At 39.6% G+C, this 21,937-nt stretch overlaps 2 protein-coding genes across 5 annotated transcripts in view; one reads left to right on the top strand and one right to left on the bottom strand.

Moving 5' to 3' along the window:
- Positions 1-1,145: 1,145 nt before the first annotated feature.
- Scap (SREBP cleavage activating protein) lies at positions 1,146-9,096 on the bottom strand. Its single transcript, XM_076900185.1, has 14 exons — positions 8,785-9,096; positions 8,347-8,474; positions 7,591-7,767; positions 7,269-7,502; positions 6,964-7,144; positions 6,419-6,564; positions 5,251-6,346; positions 4,900-5,173; positions 3,738-4,807; positions 3,200-3,359; positions 2,941-3,124; positions 2,725-2,864; positions 2,438-2,649; positions 1,146-2,266 (listed from the first exon to the last, which is right to left on the bottom strand). The coding sequence occupies exons 3-14, from the start codon at positions 7,704-7,706 to the stop codon at positions 2,087-2,089; spliced, it is 3,993 nt and encodes a 1,330-aa protein (XP_076756300.1). The 5' UTR covers positions 7,707-7,767; positions 8,347-8,474; positions 8,785-9,096; the 3' UTR covers positions 1,146-2,086.
- Positions 9,097-18,542: 9,446 nt separating this feature from the next.
- Positions 18,543-21,937, top strand: part of LOC143426611 (metabotropic glycine receptor) — a 104,662-nt gene continuing 101,267 nt past the window's right edge. For all 4 annotated transcript variants that reach the window (XR_013102174.1, XM_076900188.1, XM_076900186.1 and 1 more), the window contains exon 1: positions 18,543-19,878. Coding sequence is in view for 3 of the 4 variants with exons in the window: in XM_076900188.1 (XP_076756303.1) it covers positions 18,543-19,878 (1,336 nt within the window). In the remaining variant the exon portion in view is untranslated. The remainder of the gene's footprint in view (positions 19,879-21,937) is intronic.

A 21,937-nucleotide genomic window follows, 5' to 3' on the forward strand; every position in this document is an offset into this window, starting at 1 on the left:
AAGTCCAAGTACATTATTACATATCACATTACTAGAAGCGTAAAACACTTGAATAAAACACTCGAATAAAAAATTTTTGAAACTTTCTATACACTCAGTTAACTGTTTAGAATTCTTTCTGTAACGTTAAAACACTCTATTCAACAATAATTATATATATATATATCTTCACAGGTGGACTTGATTGAAACACTTTTGTACACGATCTCCTCTCGGACCAACATTTTCTATTCATCGGAAAGAATTAAATTAGTGGCTCGACTCGCATACCCTGTACCATTGTACGAGTCTCTACTTTAATCTGTCGCGAAGAGAGAAATATGCATATTCCTTTCTTCTAACTACAGTCAATTGCGAAGCGAAAGGATACATTTGCACGTTTGTTAAATCCTCTATGACGATGTATATCATTATATGTATATATGTATATTTGTAAAATAGGACCCACTTTAGTTCGTTCGAGAACAATGATTCTCCTTACAAAAATAGACCGCTAAAGCTAAACAAGACTAAACGTATTTTTAATACACGAGATGTTAAACATTATATCATCCAGCCTGAGAGTTCTGTTTCTCAGAAGCTACAACTCGAAGAGCTCACAATAAACTCTTTGGCAGGTCTGATTAAATTACTTTTCCACGAATGTCTCAAATTAGTCAACGTTTAGCATCATTGAAAATTTGACGAAGTAAGCCTTCCATGATGTTACATAGGAAGGTATCTAGAAGATTGAGATTTAATTCCACGATTTCTCAAATTTTTATTACAACACTCTTTTATTTAGACTAAATGAAGATGGAGTAAAGGCACTCTTAGACCATGATGCGTATAACGAAGTCATTTAGGGACAGGAAGAAGTATTGTTGCTATAATCTGAATATTGAAGTACCTTAGAGCGCGCCAGTTCTCACGATATTGCTACGTTATGTATCGTAACGTAAAACTCTTTAACCCATTCGCTGCCAAGCCCAGATTATATGAAACTATTTCCATTGCCATTTATATTTGGAGTGGTATTGTTTATCAAAGTTCTGTAAATATACTGTAAAGCCAGTATATTATAATATATTGAAAGTAGGACGAGTATACTCGTCTTGACAATGCCTAACACCCTGCCAAAGACGAGTATACTCGTCCTTGGCAGCGAATGGGTTAAAAAGTATATAAAAGAGAGCAACAATACGAATAACAAAGAACACAAGATACTGTGAGTCAATAGTTAAATAAAAACGCAGTCAAAAATGTGCGAGATCTCCGAGGGGTCTCTACTCGATATTCAGATTATAGCCAACATGTTAGACATCCTCGACACGTGTAAATCCCAAAGCTTTCTGACTTCAAAGTTTCGCTTCGACAAACCAGTACGCTACACCACGCATTCTTCATGCAACAAAAATGTTATAGCGTTCAATTAATATGGTTACTACGTATATGCTTTTATAACACAGAAGTGAAAGTCCAGCACGTCTGTGTTCGAACAGCACCGGTTTAGCAAATCCAGCTTCTACTAACGGATCTGAGATATGTCTTAAATTTAAAAAAAAAGAAAAAAAAATAAGAAGAGAGAAGAATGAACGACGTCTACGAAAATACTCCTAAATCGCGCTGCGAAACAAATACGGATGCCTCAAAATATAGCACAGCCTTTCTTTTCAGACAACGAACGAAGATACCAACAAGTTATTCGATTCTCTTTGATTATCTAAAAATATGATTTTCTGTATCGTGTATCCGTTACTCTTATCTATACATCCTCCCTATTTTATAGTGCCTCCGTAATCGATTGAAATGTACAGGAAAGATCCTGAGTATCGATATAAATTTTCCTTTATGGTATTTCATCCAAGAACAAGCAATTTCTTTGTCTATTTAATTGTTACGATAGAGTAGAAATATTAAGGCGCGACTATAATCGTAGTCGGTAATGTAAAAATTTATCCTATTAAAAAGTTTGCGATAATTTTAAAGTGTAAAATGTACATCGTGTAAAAATCTATATCTCCAAACAGGTCTTGGTATGATTTCCGTTATTTAAAATTAAATAAGAAAGAAAATAGCTATGTACAACGGTGCATATGCATATACCTTAGTCTAACTTGTCAGAGACTAACGGGAATCTGACTATTCGTAACTGCCGACCAAAGTCGCACACTACGCTATCCCTTAATGCTAACATTTGTTTTACAAAAATACAACTGTCCTTGTGACCCAATCTTACTTCTCGCACTGGTTCCCCCGTCCTGACATCCCACACTACTAGTGATCCCTGAAATAACACAATTCGCTAATATTCATTGTTTCATCTTCGTAAATATATTTGACGATCCACGTGATATCTATACAGCAACAGCTACCAAACATGCCAGGCCAGGATAATCACGGGTAACCGGGAAAACTTCCTATTTAATTGAAAACAAGATAAAAGTTGTTCACCGACCTGATTGCTGGTTATGAGTAGATGATGCGTTAGCATGACCAACTGCAAACTATACGCTGATCTGTGTGCTGGAAGAGCGTGTAGTAAATGTCCCTGGAACCGTTCCCAGACACACAATCTCTCGTCAGTACCGATGCTTATCACATATGACACGGAACATGTAATGGCCGCTACAGCACCATCGTGTGCTTGTATGCTATACATGCAGGTTCCTGTGGCAAACCAGAACGTAAAAATTATACATAAATTCGTGTCTAATATTTATTAATTTGTAGTAAGATAAATACCAGTCAAGAGGTCCCAAACACATAGGAGGCCATCTTGGGATCCACTACCGGACGTCATAGGGCTCATTCTATCGATGAACAAGCAAGATATTGGACCACAGTGACCATGGAGGGTGTACAATGGCAATTGATCCTCCAGCCTGAAATTAGATGCAATTTTGTGTTAGAGCAAAAAAGATGTTTACTGAATTACTATCACGAACTGAGACAATGTACCTGTACACTTTAAGGGTGTGATCCTGGCTACCAGTTAACACTCGTCCACCCTCGCTATCGAGTACGGTTATTGCTTGCTGATGCGCTTTGTGTGAACTAATTTTCATGCAACGAAGATCTTCTTCAGACTGCATGATATTATTTACATCCATAGGCGAGCCAGCACTTCCTGTCCTAACATGAGCTAATAAAAGAAGATGCTGATACTTATAAATGTACATTCAAATGATAATGACAGTGTACTTATGAACAAACATACTTCTTCTATAGGAAGTGAAGCCCCAATCAATTTGCTGACCTTCACTATAACTCTCTAGCTGTAGAAAGTCAATAGAGCCGTTTAACTTAGCTGCTATCACTCTACTGCCCACAAATTTCACTGCAGATATTCCAAGCCCCGATCCATCATCAAAGAAACACTAAAATATTTAATATATTTTTTTCAGGATATTAACAGGTCAAACGCTGACATATCTCCCAAACTTTCTCCACGGATCATGGCGATCATTATTACCGACGTCCCTCTTCCACAAAGTTTTCATACATAATGATTGATCACTTGGATCATAACTTAAGGATAAATGTACGATATCCGTGAAATCGCTGTGGTCACATTATCACGTAAAATGTATTAATAAAACTTTGTGGGGATCTTGGTAAGAATACATGCTGAATTGAAATTGGACTGTTAATCACAGTGATCATTTTGTGATCTATGCAGTTGATATCACAATGGTTATAGTGATCGCCATACCGTTTTGTTAATTACATTAATATTACAATCTTCTATTAATCACCTTAAATTTACCCGTAGTACCTTCCCAAAATTCTAGATTCCCATTTGCACAGCCTACGACTATCAAGTTCTCCTGATAATCCATGCACCAAATGGGAGAAATTGCGTATGTGATTTGCATAGTTTTAGTATCTGCATTTAACAAGGATACATCCAGCAAACTTGGTGAATTTACTTTTCTACTATAAATGCACAGTTGTTCTGAGCTCTCCGATTTCTGCAGCTCATCTACTGATTTGTTATGTTCCTCGAGCATATGTTTGTATTGAACACCAAAGTCAAAACCTTGATCGAAGCTTTGCTGTGCTGACGATTGTTTCCTGGAGATTGCTTTCATGGAAGAGAACTTGACATTTATTGCTGATTTCAGATCGGGAAGATCGTAAGCATTGTCCAAACTTCTACGCGCCTTTTTTCTCTTCTCCGAACCGAATTCGTTGATCTGATAGTCATAATCCAATGTATTACCCACTGAGAATCTTTTGCTGTCATTATTCTGTCCCTTGTACATATTATGCAATCCAGGAGAAGATTTTTTGTAGAGGGCAGCTGAATACAATCCAAACGAATTGGTGTTTTCCATTTCCTCCCTTGAGGGTGGTGACCCGCTTTCATAATCTGACATTAACTCATCCACATCAGGTGTCATGTAATTCAAAACCTTCTGGTGACTGTTGAAAAATTGTTTCCTGTCTATGTGAATTAATTGTTCACCAGATGTTGCATCCCACACCTTGATATGGCCAGCCAAACACGTGCTAGCTATAGTGTTGCTATCTGTAGCAATACACTCTACTTCCTGAGTGTGTCCCTCGAGAACTAATGGCAGGGCCTCTAAAACTAATTGCGTTGCTGAATCATGCGTTCTTTCAGGCTGATACCAGCTAGCCCGCCACTCAGCATAGTTCCTCGAACAAATGCATTTGTATAGAACAACCATGGTATAAGCAACAACAATGACACTAATGAGACAAAGCACAGCGGCTAGGAATATTTCCATTGGACTCGAGGGAATGAAAGGGGCATCTGTGTTAAATCCTCGACTTTCAGATCTAGTTGGTAGTTCCATATCTGTAATAAATTTCATATTTCCTTTTTGCAAAGCAATTTTGTCCAGTTGATTAAATTATTAATTTTCAAAGTTCATTCAATTATTCTTTTACCTGAAAAATCTAATGGATCGAGAGCAGCGGTTGCAAGACTTCGCCACTGAAAGTGTTGCACATCATTTGGATTACTAATTTGTTTGGCTAACTGCGGACTGACAGCATGGGCAAATCTCATGGTGGGTAATATAGTTATATGTCCACCAGCAGCAGAGATGTTGTACATCGAAAGAATCGAAGACCAGTGATAGAGTGACAAACGATTCCAAGGTGGAAAGTCCACTGGTTTCAATTTATTTAATTCTTCGGTAATATTATTTGCTACATCAACCTAATATACAATAAAATGAGATAAATAATAATTAATATTCTGTACAAGAAGCGCTTAATATATTTTTTGTAATTTACCTCTTTATTCAAATGGTCTGGAACAATAGTGGCAGAAAGCATTGATACAGGCTTCATGGTATTCAATTCGACATAACTATTCAAAGATTGAGTTCTATCTACCGTGTATCCCTCAATATCTGATTCTAACTTCAGTGTTTCGCTCAAGTGTATGAGATGCTCAACGATTCCAGAATTGTAAATAATCATGCTTATCCAAACGACCATCCATACCATAAAGGCACGTTGAAATATTCGTGTCCTAGCCCAGAAATGCACCAGACGCAATCGTTTTGGGATTTTGCCCAATGTATGAGTGTTTTGTGTATTTGGAGCTATGACATTCGTTGGACCATTGGATAAGCCATTCAACCTTGGATGAGACTTTGACCGGAAAATATTTGGCTTTCTATTTGTTATCGTCGTTGTGAATTGCTGTTTACGTGTAGTTGAGATGTTTGGGAAGTGAAGTTTGGATGTTTCACTAGACAACTCTGACCGTTTGATGTCTATTGCAAGAATCGTTGAGAAGAATACCATTTGAAGGAAAAAGTCGTTGACCAATCCCACAATGGCAAATATACAAAATTCTTGTATGGCCGGTACAAAAGTGAACAACCCAATTGTTAGAATTGTTACTTCTGTAAGTAAATTTTTGGTAATAGACCAACCCTCCTTGGACAAGGCTTGAGCGACACGTATCTTAACATCCAATTGGGCAGGTGTGCTCACTACACTTTTGGTTAACACCAACACATTTTCCAACCCTACGATAATCACCAGATATGGGAACACTTCTTTGCCACTTAGACTTAACGTTAAGCCAAAAAAAAAGCATACTCCCACAGTCATTGAGAGCGAGCCTACTACTGTCACAGTTGCACTAAATGCTATCCCAATCTTTGATTTCATTAACTCTATCTTTCGTACAGAGAAGTATATATAGAAGAACAAAGCAAAGAATGTCATCATCAATGGGAAAAAATCACTGTAGTTGAATTCACCAGGATAAAAAATATGTAACGTCTCATTCATGGGTACGTAAGCAGCATTCTCATTTTCTGGTTGATGAAGATGATAATAACTTTTCAATCTACTCTGTAACCCTTTTATAAATCTGAAAAGTAATCCAATAAAATAATATGATCTGTATAAAATTCATCTAGATGCTGAGTAATTAACTACTCACTCAGGATCATATTCTTTGAGATAAATAGTTACTGCGTATTGTAAAATTCTTTGTCTAAGTCGAATTGGGTACCGTTTTATTCCAGTTTCCTTAAGATTCATCCCAAACATTATCTCTGCTAAACTAATCTTACCCTTTTGCAGATTCTATAACACATAGTAACCTAATTGTAACGGAACATGGTTTGAACAATTTATTAGATTGTAGCACATGAAATATCTGTTTTCTGTAGCATTGAATACGGATAGGAAAGTTAAAATTAAATCCATACCATAAATGGGACATCATTTAATGTTTCAATTTATACAACTTCAATGCCATTTGTAAAATGTAAAAACGAACAATTTTTTAACATTATCTGCACATATATATATTTCTAGGTAATAATGACATGCAACTTTTTCACTGTGTAATGTAGGCAAATAATATATGTTTAATTACAATACACTAAAAGGACAGCAAATATTCAAACGAACATCTCATATGTTACAACCTAATATTATTTCTGAATTACGCTTAATCTATTATTTGTTTAGCATTCATACCTGATATGAATATATGGTATTTATAAGATTTGTATCTTGTGAATATAATTCAATGCTTCTTTGCCATAGGTTTGCAGGTGAAAGTACAAGACAGTTATACTCCGGCAGAACCTCTGACTTTTTGCCGCTTCTTTTTTTCACTGCCTCTACATGCAAGCACACTTGATCAAGTGTTTTTAATCTAAAAGATACAATGTCAGAATGAAAATCTATTAAGTAAATAGTTTTTATAAACTTCTTTTTGTCACACTAACAAACTTAAGTGCAAACTAGAGCAAACACCCCTTTGGTTATAAGACACTTACGTTTTTGGATGCTGATAATTTTGTATGATCTCTAAAAGATTAAAAACTTCGTATAACGGACCCCTGAATGCGTCCATCAGTGTTAAATCCTCTGTCCATGGAATAACTCCGACCCTTAATACCACTTGTTGAACATAAAATGCGTAGCTCTCCGTGTTATTTTCAGGTACAATAGTATGATTGACTACAGTTGTTGGCGCATTGCCAGGCATTGGCAAATTGACCAAAGGGTAGCTAAACGAATAATTAATAACTGTTATATTACCTGTCGGTTACATTATCTATTAAGTTACCAACAAAAACTGGAAAATGTATTACTAACCAACATAGCAAAGCGATCGATATTGCCAACGAAATGGCTGTAACAGGATGAGACGAGCAAAATAGGCCATGGGCGTAGAACAGCCCAGCCACCCTGTCTGGTAAGCAACGAAACATTGCACCTTAAGGCTGACTCACTAACATGTCTTATATATTATATGTTGTTCGACCTGGGAACCTTTGTAAAAAAGAAAAGAGATCCGCATAAGATGATACAGACATTGGTGCAAATATAGCATGTATTTGTTATGTTAACAACGACACAGGAAAAAGTAAAGACGTCTATAATTGAATGGCAAATAAAAAAATGTTACTTCTTAGAAAAACACCAAAAATCTAAGTAATAATAATACAAGTTACAATAAGAAAATTAATGTTGTACAGTAGCAGTACTACCAGTATCGAAATATTCTTTCCCACTAAGTTGTTGAATTTCTAATTATTAATACGACACCCGTGTTTTATACGTATCTACTCAGATACTAGTATAATGAAAATATTTACATGCAACGATTATGGAGTAGAAAAAGAACACGTCCACGTGTTTTTCTCGTGTTATCAATGGTATTACGCAATGTCCACATTAATTCAACATATTTGCTAGAACACTGTGAGAGGGTCAGGTTGCAACGAGGAAATACGATTTCGTTCGCTGTGAATTTATGACGCAATAGCGAATAAACGAAAAGGAAAACGTAACTCGCCGGATAAGTATGACGAGAATATACGTCGACAAATCGCAGATAGCATTACTTACAGATGAACACGGTACTAATTATATCATTTCTCTCGAGGCCAGGCTTCTTCTCGCTTTACATCGCGTACTTCACAAACAAGCAGCACACAGCAACAAGTGCAACGATCCCCTTCGACGACACACGGTCACTGTTAAACAGACATCGTCACGATTCGTTTAGCACTGTTACCATGGAATAATACCTCGTGGAAGAATTGCGCACTTGTCAAAATCACTCTCCCGCGGAATAAACAGCGTACGCGATCGGCGTTAATTCCGTTCGAGAAGGAAATGCGACGCACCAGGAAGCAACGGGAGACACGGTGGTTGGCGAAACAGATAAGAGCGCGCGCGTCTTTCAGGTTAGGTTCGATCGTTCCTCTTGAATTCGCATTTACGTGCGTAGATAATACAGGGATTAATGTCGTGACACGACGTGAAATGGCACCGATCACTCACACGTGTTCCGTAATGCGCGTCATTCCACGGTTAAATGAGCACGGAGGCGAGGCACGAGCGACGACGGTCGTGAAGCGACTCGCGAATCAACCCAAACGACCGGCGTGAATTCTTCGAGTGCACTGGCCGATTTCAATTTAACTTGCGCGACGCTTTGCAAGGGAGCTAATTTATTTTTAAACGGTTCGAGCCAAGCCTCCGTTTCCCGACCAATCGCAGGTGCATTTAACGTTATGCAGCCACTCGACCACTCTCGCGGTATTGCCACGCACGTGCTGAAAAATGTTATAATTCCATGAACGGAAACGGGACCGGCTACGTTTTCCGATTCAACGAACGTTCGCATTCGTTTTGTGAGTCATACATACGCACGTCGCTTACTATTTTATCTGTACTATTATATCTTCGTTTGTATATTCTTCAAAACAAACAATTCTGAAAAACATCAATATATATGTACATATTTCTTATTCCAAGAATTTCGATTCATAGATTAGATATAGTAGCGAGATCATATCTAATTCGATGTCTGAAAGGATTCGATGAGAATTATAATATAATACTCGTGAACGTAACTAAATATAAACGATAAACACTTTATGGTAAAGGTGAATAGACTCTGTAAGTATATACACGAATTAAGTCGACGTAATAGATTTTATGAAATGTACTTACAGATCGTTAAAACACGAGTGAAATTTACATCCTTTACGTTTCTTACCATGCTTGTTATTTCTTATAGCGAATAAATTGGAACTTGTTGTCAAATTGATAATGATACATTTAAAAATGATTTATATCTCACATCGTCAATGTATTTTATAAACATGACGATATTATGTATTTTGTATTTGAATTCTAGTTTGAAAGGAGAAAGCCGAGGGCGCCAGTGTCTTCAGTTAGATTCAATCGCGTCGCGTTGAAAAGTGCTAACTCCAGCTTTAATTGAAAAAAACTGTGCGAAATAAGTAATATTTATGACATGTGTATTATGAATATAAATATTCACTCGGTGAAAGGTTAGTAATTATATCGCAAAATGTTATTTGCTTTCAAAAAGTAGCGATAACTTCCTTCTTTTGAATGTTTGTCAGTTTGCATAGATCCAACCTCATACTGTAACGTTAAATTTTAATTAGATTCTTTATATTTAAATTTTATATCTACTTCTTTTGTAGATCTGATGTAACCACGCAGACAATCTGATGCACGGATATGCAACAATATGTAATCAATAGAAACAGGACGAGAAATCGGTGAGTTTAATTAAATTCTATACGCGCTTTGTTAAACGAAACACGTACTCGTATTGAGAGTACTGCAGTACTGCAATAATTCGAAGAAAGTATGAACGTATAAATAAATTTTCATATCATTTTTTTGCTATAATTGTTGTCAAGTAAAAAATGGCTGCCGCATAAGTGTCATTTTACCCGCCAATTTATAAATAATCTTATTCCTCGCACTAAAATATCCAAAATCATATCCGTTCTGATCTTTCGCCACGAATAATTTATGAATCTCTGCAGAAATTAATTTACATAATCAACCCATATCTTGGACTTCTAATTACACAATTATTGGTTGGTTTTTATATATACTGACCTCTTATTACATAACATAATACAAACATCAATTGTACTGTTAATTTGGAAACTAAATGTATACATTTATGCGAGCACGGTAAAAAATATTGATCTAAAGGAGTAATTTATAAAATGGGACTTGATTTCAAAATTGAATCTTCAATTTGATTTTTTTATATCCATATTTGAACTTAAACTTACCATAATTCGAATCCATAAACATGGTTTGGTATTTAATAATCTCCAAAAAATGTCGATAGAGTAGATCACGTTTTTATCTACGAACCAAAGTTCTCCGAACGTGTCCCAAAAATTATCAAATTCTGCTGTAGGAAATGTGGTCATATTTAACGTAGTTCGTAGTGATTTTCAATTCGAACGATGAATAAACTGGATCAAGCCGTATAGAATGTTCTAGATACATGATCCTTTAAGTCGACATCCAATCCAGAATAAAGAAACCGATCCTGACCACAAATCCTCATAAAATTCTTCTGCAATCATGCAAACTTCTAGAGTTATTACGTTCGCGAGAAGATCCCATCGTTTCGTTTTGTTTTTTTCATTTGATTGACGCAGCAGTTGAAAAAGTGTGGAAACATGTAATGTTAAGAGATATCGCTTTCAAATTTTGCCAATTAATAAATAAGATTATCGAGTTAAGAATCTTGGGAAGATAAAAGTGTGCAAGAATTTGTTGCGAAAACAACCCAATGCTATTCCATGGTTCTGACCATGACAAGATGACCCCTAATGCTCGTGAGTTCCCATCGTACGTGTATGTGCGACAAATTCGAGTTCTCCTCCTTTTTTATTGCAATGGAAAAATTCTGATTGTCAAAGGTCTCATGGGAACCGCGAGTAATCGAGGGAACCTTCAAGTGTTAAGGTTATCTGTCGCTTCTCGCGAACGTCAGATATGAAATTTCGTGTCACGTGTGTGCTTCATGACTCGAGGTTCGTGCTCTTCAGCGAGTATTTTTGAAATTTCAGTAATTCCCTTCTGGCCAATAAAGCTCTATGGTTACAGCTGGTTTCTGGATTATTCCACTCCGTGTGCTCTTACCGCGTTATCGAATTTTAATGCGAATAAATACGAACGATAGAGAATTCGGAAATAGATTTAGAGCATCGTACTGTATTGTATAGTATTTCTTTTACGCATGACCTTTTGCACAAGGTTTTACGCCTTGCGTTCTTAAAAAGTTATCTTTTACGTCAGGTTATGCATAATGCAGTTACACATGGACATTAAATCGTTACGTTTCACTGCGATATGAAGCTTCATGTAAATTTGAAGCTCATGACTTTTGTTACTTTCAGTTCTTTTGTAATTCCGCGAGTTTGACGTTTAAGAATGGCGTAATCCAACCACTTCTCACATTTCCATCTTGAATGCTTCGTACACAAAGTCAATTGTGAAAATAGTGAATATTTATCGACCACTGAGAAGAAGTTTCACTATTCTACCCAATCGAGGCACCTTCGCGAACACCTCCGCAGAACAGCCTGGGCCACCAATCCCCGGTCACCAAATTGGTTACCATTCCGTCCCAAACTCGGAAAACACTTATTTCAACTTCTCGAAACTACAATAACATCAATCTCCCGGTCGTGTTCTCACCCAAGGAGGAACGGAAGGCCCCGTGTCGTCGATGGAACCGTCCAGCTCCCTCGAGAACGCGTGCAAACACATCTGCGCGATTCGTCCAGGCTCAAATCCGATCCGCGATGTCTTCACGAGCAACATTTTTGGCCTTCGGTATTCGCGTTGACGTATTTTTACAATTTACGCTGAATATTTATGACGAACTGCGGACTTAATTATTCAAATTGCGCAGATGGAAGAACGACTTGTTACGTACTATTTGCTTTCTATGTAGAATGATTTATTGAAAGAGAATGAAAGAAGAATGTCAGCGATCTTTACGGCCATCGTTTACCTGATGCATTCATGATTGACTTAACCAACTTCCATTTTTCAATTCGACTGACCTATTGGACTCCACTATTTTGTCAGATAACACGCGATGTTTCCGCGAAACAGTTTGAACGTTGCCTTGAGATGTTTTTCAAGTAAATGTTCACGCGCACATACTCGAGATGGAATGGTATCAAGTTCAGGATTAACTTCTTTTCGTCTAGGATTTCTTTTCAGATTAAGATCTCGAGCGGCGCTAGCGCGAGGCTTATTACCTAAGATTTTCTCAATTACCTTCCGCTATTGGGCTGGTGATCATCCTGTAAGTGATGTCCAATATTGACTCGGCAAATTATAATGCATTGGAGTATGTTCCCGTCATTGAATTTTAATATACCCGACGTTCTGTTGGTCGGATATAAAATATTTGTGTTAACTGCTATTTACATAATTCATTTTCGTTGAAGGCGGGGCTAATTATGAGAATACGATAAGCAACGTTTCGCTTGTGTATGTCCGTCGATGTAATATTCCAATTAAGCAAAAAACGAAACTGTGTGCGTCACGAGTGGGTCGAAAGGCATGTATTAAGAGAGCATATTTTAAGCGACTGGTAAAGCATTTTGATGCTTGTTCTACGTACGAAATCACGTTTAGCCGAAAGTCACTCTATCTAATCAGAGGCGATGCGAAACTCTCGGACGTGCACTATAGTCGAGTCCATTCAACGGAGACTGGAGCATGTTTTCGTCGTCCCGGGCGTTTGAAGCCGGATTAACTTCGTATTGTTAGACGGCGCACACCGCGAGGATCCCATTATCCCGCTGATTGACGTATCTAATTGCATCAATTGCGCGACAAACGAAAATTAGGCTGCTGTGAAATGGCCAGTGCCGCGATGGGATCCACCGTCAGCGCGAATACGCGCACGCTACGGAAATGCGCGTCTGAAACGTCTCTTTTTGGGCAATTTGCGGGACGAATGAGAGACTGCTGGCCCGCATAATGGTTCAATGGTCAAGTTATGCTAAATAACCTATAGTAGCATCGTTGATCGCTGAACATGCTCGTTTGCACTTAACGAGGGTCGAACACAATAGGTCGAACACGCCACTAGACCGCTCTACAATTCAAAACAGTCTATTATATTTCACACAAATATTTCATACATTGTTGGAGAAATATATGGTAATACTCTTTGACTGTAAAACACCAAAGTGATAAATATCATATGAATCATATGGATAATTGTGTGAACATGATCAATTAGATGATTCATGCAAAGGTTCCTCAGCATTAGATTAATCAGAGAATCGTAAAGCTTCATTATTCGCATATGCAGAACGTGAGCGAGTTTCCTCTAATTACTTTCCTCGTTAATTTATTATTTGCCCTTCTTGCTACTAGAAAAAACATATCATACAAGTTTAACTATATAAGTTAACGAGACGCATTATGAATGCGATTCACTTTTTTCTAGAATACGTATCTCTAAAGTCGAACAGTCATCGTGCGCGTCAGTTGCGTTCGGTTTTTTGTTTTTATAAATATAACGAGACCAATTATAAACTGTTACACGTTAAACTACATTAAGACTTCCACTTATGATCGAGGCATGATTTTCGATAACAGTTCATTGAAATCAAGATGAGACCGTGAAGAGTAAAAGATTGCCGAAGCATTCAATTTTGCGTATCAGTCGACGCGAGACGCAACGAGAATGATATCGAATAATAAATTTAGACGATCTATTTTAATCCGAAGGCTTGCCTCAATAAGCAGTTCTGATAATTTTTTGGGCCAGCGGTTGGTTATGAACGTTTTGACTCATCAATGTTCAAAGTTTAATGATTCTACGTCACGTTTATGTACCTTGAAGATACAGACCAACGTGCAAACAATTTTTTTCAAATGATTCCTCTTACTGTCACCTCGAAGGAAAATTAAATATCCGGGAACGTTTATAGATTTAGCTTTTTTCATCACGGCTGTAACACGAATCTATAAGTATCCTTGCGCAATCAATAGACTTAACCCTGGAGATCATCAGAAATTTGTTATTATTATGTACAATTTTTCAGGTTTATGTTGCACACGATTACCGTTGATAACGCTAATTGGCAAATGTATGATTGATCAATCAAGCGTTTTTTCTAGCTTATCCAGAAGGAACCAGTTACCAAGACTATCGTTATGCGTATTAGAATTTCATCGTTTTCTATTATTTCAGCAGGTATATCGCTTTCTTTTTAATGAAACAATAAATATTTAGTTCAATGAAGAAAGTATTTGCAGAGGAAAAATATAGTTCGGAATTTTTTCATATCAAATTTAAAGTTTGTTTCGGTAAAACAGTGTATCGCGATCAGATTGTTCATTGCAACGATAGATGGCAATCTAAGTTCACTGATGTCTTACAAGACAATTTATCACGGGCACGAATAATTTACAATATAGACCAGACGTTCAGTGAAAATTATTACGCGTGACTTAGAGGCCACCTAGTATCTGATATCGTTTTTGTGCCGCATGCGACATTATCGATTCAATTCAGAATAAGATGATAGCGCTATCTAGGTGATGGAATGGGATCAATTTAATCTACCTTAGTTTGTATAATTGTGCTAGAGAGGAGGTAGTCCTACAAGGCTATCAACCAGCCAGGTCCTTATTCCTTTTCCTACCATCTCTCTCGTCCTTACACAAGTAGAGAGCTATGCGACGAAATGATCATAAAATATAATTATTTACACGCGCGTTTGTACATTTTATTATATTATATGTACAAAATTGGACGCTCGCTTCTGTTTAACGTTAATTAAATTAAATTAAACTGTAATAACACCGAGAACAATTGCAACTCGCTAGCAGCTTATCGAGCAGGATCACGAGAGTGTTTGGTATATTTTAAATCAAATTTTGTCGCATGATTATTCGCCATTTCATTTATTTGTTATTCGAGGTATTTATTAATGCGATTATTCATTATTCACATGTGAACCCTTTGCTACTATTCATTATTCAGCGTCCCGTTTAATCATCGGGTTTTCTATTGTATAGCGCAGATCTGTAATTGCGTAAACCTCAACATCTAAATAGAATTTACATGACGCAGCGATGATTTATCGCGGTCAAGAAAGGGGAGAAATTCTTTTTTTAAGGTGACGATGTATGGGATCTGTATTTTCTGGTCGATCTTCATATTGGTTACTGGATATACGATTAATACACGAAAGATTTAATTGAACGATCGTATAAAATTTCATTTACAAATGACAAAAGCTACTCACTATTCCCGAATAGCACCGATATAATGCATTTCGTTGGTCCGTTATGAAATTTGAGTATCCTTAGTTATATCTATTTGACAATGCCGCAACTGGTCCCTCTTCTGGCCAGGAGGGCATGGTATCAATGATGGAACCAGAATTTGATATGGAACGAAAAGAGGAGATGACTCCCCTGGCTTTTCAATTTTCGCATTTTGACTTTCTGCAGGAGGGTAGAACGCTATAGCTATCAGAGATACGAGCAGCAACAAGTGTCTGAAGAAGCTCCTCATTGCCTGCAGCGGAGTAGACATGGTTAGGTTTAATTAGAATCATTTTTAGTTGTGTTAGGCGCATGCACAATTATCCAAATGGAAATTATTTCGTGAAAATTTGCACGTATCGCTTACCAATTTTTCGTATGAGCTGACTACGCACTTCTCTGGACCTTCACTGAAAACCTGTGGCATATCCATACCGGTTGTTCTTATACTAGGCCCCCCTCCTATTTCGAGATATCTTCTCCTGGTATTACGGGTTTTATCGTAATGTGTATCTCACAAGTAGGCGAGACGGAAACACTAAGCTTTTTAGCTATCAACCGTTTGGGATTGCATTATACCTGGGGAGATACTTGGTCACAAATTGTCTTCTTCGTCCCTTGTAATCGTGATTGTAACTTTTTGCTTCTCGTTAGTTAATCTTTACTCGTTACTGGCCATTGTATCCTCTAACATTGCCGAGGATACCATATAAATCTTTAATTCCTTCAAGCACGATATTACATTACACGCGACACAAAATCCTATAAGATATTAAATCGATACTATATTTCATCATTGGACAGTAGCCGGAAACGTGGCCAAGAATGGAATATTTCACAGCCGCTGGAACGAGCTTCGTGATTAATGGTATCAGGTGGTGAGAAATAAATCTCTTCTGTTCCCATTTCACCTGTTGACTCTTTTCTTTTTCACGGTTTTAGACTTGTTCGATGGCTTCGACGATAACCGTGTAATCGAAAGTAAAGGTCCTTGCAAACTACGTAGCCCCTAAATGTATTCAAAAATTCTGTTCTCAACCAAAATGAGTATTTTTGTTCATATCGTGCAGCTTTTTCAATATGTTGAACGTGTCAATTTCCCATGTTAGTCATAGTGTTCTGCTCTTGAAAAGAAATGGCGATCACTATCGCCAACAGAGACACGAACAGCAACAAGTGTCTGGAGAAGTCCTTCGTTGCCTACAGTGGGAACAGCGTGGTCTGTCGAGATCGACCGTCATGGACATTCCTTTGCTAATAATGAAGTGGTCAAACCAGCCGGATCGCATTTCAGTCTGGATTGGTTCGAGTTAAAACGAAAGTCGAATAGTTAATCAGTTTTAGTTGTAAATAGGAATGAAATACACATACTACAGTTGGAAGATTTTTCAAAACCCACTGATAGCATGTTTCCCAAAAATTCATCTGCCAGCAGTCGTCTGCAACTATTTAAGAAACTCGAGACTTTTCAGAAAGAGGAACTACGTATTTTATTCGAGTTTCGCTGCCTTTGACCATCCGGGAATGGGATCGTTGTCGAGCTATCGTTATTTTTCGCTAATTTTCCCGAGGAACTTCCGCCGCAACTTTTCATCTTCCACGGGGCAGGGAATCGTTGAAGTTTCCATTCATTTCGCATTTTCGCTGAAAACTTCCATTCGAGCGAGCGTCTGTTCTTTGGAACTTTAAAAATCTGCAACTTTCCTGTAAGGAGAGAAACATGTCTGCCCTTTGGCCTTAAACAGATTTCCCGATTTTCCTAGAAGCACGAGGCGTGGCAGAACCGATGGAATTGAAATGCATTGTACATCCATAAAAATAGATCAAAAAACCTGTGGAATAAATCTCGCCCCTAAGAAGCTTCGTTTATGAGATAATGCGATTCAAAAAGTTGTGCGACCGGGGAGTGAAAAAAGGAAACGCTGTTACGAGAATTTACGTGCTTGGAAAACCAGTGGATGCACAATGTTTTCCCGAGCGCCGAAAATTGTTGTGGCACATCGTGGAAACAAATGTCGGATTCTGACTATCAAATGAACACGCACGTGTTTTTCTTTCCGCCCCACTGTACATTTAAATTAAGCTAAAATTTATTGGGCGATGCATTTAAATGGAAATGAATTTAAATTTCTAAATGAAGAAGGTCCAATAGCCGTAGAAAATGTTTGCATTTGGCTCGGTTGTGTCCAATTTCACCGCGACACCATATAGCCTTTACCTCGAAAAAACAACCTCCTGGCTTCATATTAAATAAGTAGAAATTCTTTCTATCATCACGTTAGCGATTACGTGAGACGCAGCTGAAAAGAGCACTATTCCTCTGATGATTCTAATAAAATCAGCCAGGTGGGACATGCGCGGAGCCTGCAGTTCGGCTGCCACGGGGGTTGGCAAGATTCAACCCTCAGTCTGGCGCCGCGTGCGAGCGCGAGTCGACCACGCTGCTACATCGTCCGGAAACGCACTCACCCCCCCGGTTTCGCGTCAAAACGATGCCTCGCGACACAGCCGATGTCTGTCGCTCGAAATCCGATGATCCGACGTGACACTCGATGAACAGCCCTCTTACACTAACCGAGAACAGTGTAACAAACCCAACCCCTCTGCATTTCCCCCAAAAGATGAACATATCCAGCGAGAACGCTCGACCTTTCCGCGTAGTATTTATCAATAGTGTAAACCAGAGTCGAACGCCGCCTTGTTGCTCGTGATTCCGTGTAGCACGTCACGAGAGTGTAGCGAGAAGATATGACAGGGACGTAGAGCGTCGCCGTAACGAAGTGGTAATGTTCAAGTGAAGCGTAGTGGAGCTTGCACGTGACGAAAATGATGGAATCTGCATTTAAACCAGACCCGAGGTTATCTTCAGCGAGGGTGACGTGACTGGACCGAAGTCTGGACAGCTTGTAGCCCTTCATGGCAGCGAAGACTGGTCTAAGATGAGTGTCCCATGCCGTTGGTATGCCCTCGTTCTGCTCACGTGCTCGCTCTGGCCAGGATTGGCCGGCTTCGCCGATCAGGAGGTGCAGATCGAGAGGCCCAAGGAGTTGTTACGTCACCAACAGAATCAACGGCCGTCGTTCATTGACCGCAAGCTAGAGATGTCATACGAACCCACGGAGCCTCCGATGGACTTGAACGAACAGGATGATTTGGAGAATGCCGGTTACTTGTCCCACAAAAGCAAACTGGAGACCACCATTGAGAGACCGGCTACGCAGATCAGGCACAGTCGATCTAGGAACCATTTTGTCAGACAGACCAAGTTGGACGACCCAGACGTATCTTACATATCCGGTGGATCCAGCAAAAGGACCCTGTTACTGGACAACGAGTCCCAAAGCGAGGACGTTATCAGTTTAGACAAGTCCAAGAACAAAAGTCCAGGGCCTAACGCAATAACTAGTCAGGATCTGAGATCCTCTGGCAACATCGACGAACGATCTACCGTGGATCTGGATAAATTGCTCACCAAACTATCCGAAGCTGGGTCTGATCGCAGGAAAGAGGGGAAAGTGCGGCACAAAGGGGACTCCTTGAATAAACTGCGGAAAGTGATCGCCAGGAACAGGTCCAGGGTGTCTGGCAACAGAACAACAGGGAACCTGACGGAAGTTTACGGGCACATAGTTCACGGGACTTCTACCGATGACAGAACCGATTTGGATGACGTGGACTTAGCGATCCTGGAGGACTACGACGTGTACGACAGCGATGGTGGTACCAACAGCTCGGACAGCCAGGATTACGAGGACTACGGGAAGAACGGGGACCAGGGCAAGCTCAACAAGGAACCTGTCCACGTAGACATTGTGACCAGATTCCTCCGTATCATCGAGAATCAACACCTTCTAGGTGAAAATTGCACCGCTGGAACGGATCTTAACCTGGGCGAGGGTATCGTGGATCAGTATGCCCAAGAAAGGTTCCGACTCGAGGCGAATTTAGCGGTGAACAGAGCAAACATGTTGACCAGACTATGGAAGTACGCGCCTGAGGTGATGCTCTCGTCAGAGTACCTGCTACACGCGAGTGTGTTGTCCATGGTCGAGTTCGACGAGGACATATTCGCCGCTGGGAACTGCTATGATAAGCTGCAGTACAGGGACCGGTGGCTCTATTGTCCCTTTGCTCATCGGTTGCAGGACCAAGATGGAATTCTCGTGAAAGACCTGGCGGTCGAGTACAAGTACCTAACCAATAGCAGCGAGTGGTTCTACATCGCCAGGAAGAACGCTGAGAAGGTTATCGCAAACAATGATCAATTTAGTCGTGGTGAGTGGATTATTGGTGTAACCTTCTCTGTTCATCTCCCTTGGGATTCTTTATTTATACTACCTCTTGATTTGCTCGAGGGAGGACGTGGTTTCAATATGAAGAAACGAATGCACAATTTACAAAGATGTTTGACAGATCTAAGCCAAGCTTTTTCATTCCTCGGAACCCAATTTCTCGCCTAGGAAATTCTTCCCAGCCACGGATATTGAAAACGTCCGTCTCGTCGAGTAGTAAAGAGCCGACCCAGATTTTAATGGAAGACCGACCAGTCCTCAGATTACTTCCGCTTCCCGTATGGAGCACTTCATTGTCTGTCGAAATTGAATGATCGACCGACGGGAAAAAAAGAAATATGCAGGGTTGGAGAATCAGTTTGCTGGACGCCGAGATTTTCCGTCGCGATTTCCGTTCTTGGGCAAATCCAGGAAATTCTTCGAGGTATTTGCCGTAGCGAACACCTCGCGGAACTGGCGCAAGAATGTCCGTACGTTCTTCTGAGCTGATTTTTATTTCGCTTATCGAATCCATTTGAGAAACATTGATGGGTCTAAGAAGGAAGAGGATTACGTAGAATGCTCTGTAAAATGCTCGCGAGGAATGTCTTTCACAGTCTCAATTTATTCATTCGCTAGAATATTCGAAATAACTCGTAATTTCAAATGTGACAAGGTCGTATACTGGCGTTCGATTGCCTGTTGAAGTCGTGGCGTGAAACGTTACCGGCGATGGGATCATTACATCGCCCGACGAATTAACGCTTAAATGTTTAATTGCACCCCTCTGGCGGTGTGCTAATTGCACACGTATCGCAGCCACGGTTACGATTAGCCGGAAGTTTTCCACGCTGTCGGCTTAATAATCGCTTTTTCGCGTCGCGTGCGCCCGCCGCACGGTCAGAATTTCCGGATATACTGGGTTAAGTCACGTGAACTGTTGCAGGTGAATATCTTCCAGCCTACACGGGGTATCGAGAAACAATTCCCTAGAATGTTTCTTTTTTTACATAATTTACAATTTCAACTCTACATCCACGTACGTCCGCACACGCAATCCTCAGTTTCAACTAGTTTCGATTAAATATTAGGCACGTTGCAAATATACGTACCTGTGGAGAATATAAAAGGAAATCGATTGTTTTAACCCAGCTGGAGAGAACCTCTGGTACACTCGTTTCGCCCCTTTCAATTCTTCTCCACGAAGGGTGCCCATTCCTTCGGCCTGGCTGGACATAATATCGATACAAAATTCCGCCAGAACTACGGTAAACCTCATCACAAAACGAGTTCAAGCGTTTCGACAAACATCATTGTTCCAACAAACAGGAACTCGTTCTGGTACAGAGGGATGCCCAACAATGGAGCCTCGAAGGAGGCACCGCAACTCGTTGATGGAGACCGCGACGTTCACCTCGAGTCCGTAAGGTGCCTGGGACAGGAGAAATACTAAACAGAGATTACTCCATAAACGTGCACGACGATGTTTACGCGAGCTGAGAGATCCCATTCGCTTGCCCATCATTTGCTAATAAAGTTTTACCACCTGGAGCGAAAAATAAAATTCCGCGTCGTTGCGTGGAAACAAATGCCTGAGAGGAGTCGTAACGGTTCTGCGCCATGATTAAATGGCCACATAATGGTATAAAGTAAAGTACAATGGAAGATGGAGCGAAAAACTTTTTAATGAATAATCCATCAAAAGATCGGTCGGGTACGATGAAAAATGAATCACGTGGCAGCCTGGTTCTCCCGAATCCGTAATGGCTTTTCGAACACGCTTCGTCGCCATTATCCCTTTCGCGGGTAGTCTTGTGTAAGAGTCTGTAAAAAATGCAGGCGAATTCGCTAATTGCGTTCTCAATTACTGGTTTAATCAGCCTCGTTATTATCGACCCGCAGCACTGATACGCGGTATCGCATGTCACGGTAACCAGAGGTGACCATCACTTCCGGTAGCACGCATCTGTACTTTGGGGGGCCATAGAATTTCGAATTGAAATCCCGATTGGGTACCAAACCATCTCTTTGCGCTTTGATCGTTCTCAAAACCGCATCCTTAA

The sequence above is a fragment of the Xylocopa sonorina genome, chromosome 9 (assembly GCF_050948175.1).
Source record: "Xylocopa sonorina isolate GNS202 chromosome 9, iyXylSono1_principal, whole genome shotgun sequence".
Classification (NCBI taxonomy): Eukaryota; Metazoa; Arthropoda; class Insecta; order Hymenoptera; family Apidae; genus Xylocopa; species Xylocopa sonorina.

Excerpts from the sequence above, each read along its gene's own strand:
- Scap (XM_076900185.1), bottom strand. The coding sequence starts at position 7,706 with ATGTTTCGTTGCTTACCAGACAGGGTGGCTGGGCTGTTCTACGCCCAT. Across the intron at positions 7,145-7,268 it reads AATTATCAGCATCCAAAAAC|ATTAAAAACACTTGATCAAG; the intron begins GTAAGTGTCTTA and ends TGTATCTTTTAG. Across the intron at positions 2,267-2,437 it reads TACTCATAACCAGCAATCAG|GGATCACTAGTAGTGTGGGA; the intron begins GTCGGTGAACAA and ends GTGTTATTTCAG.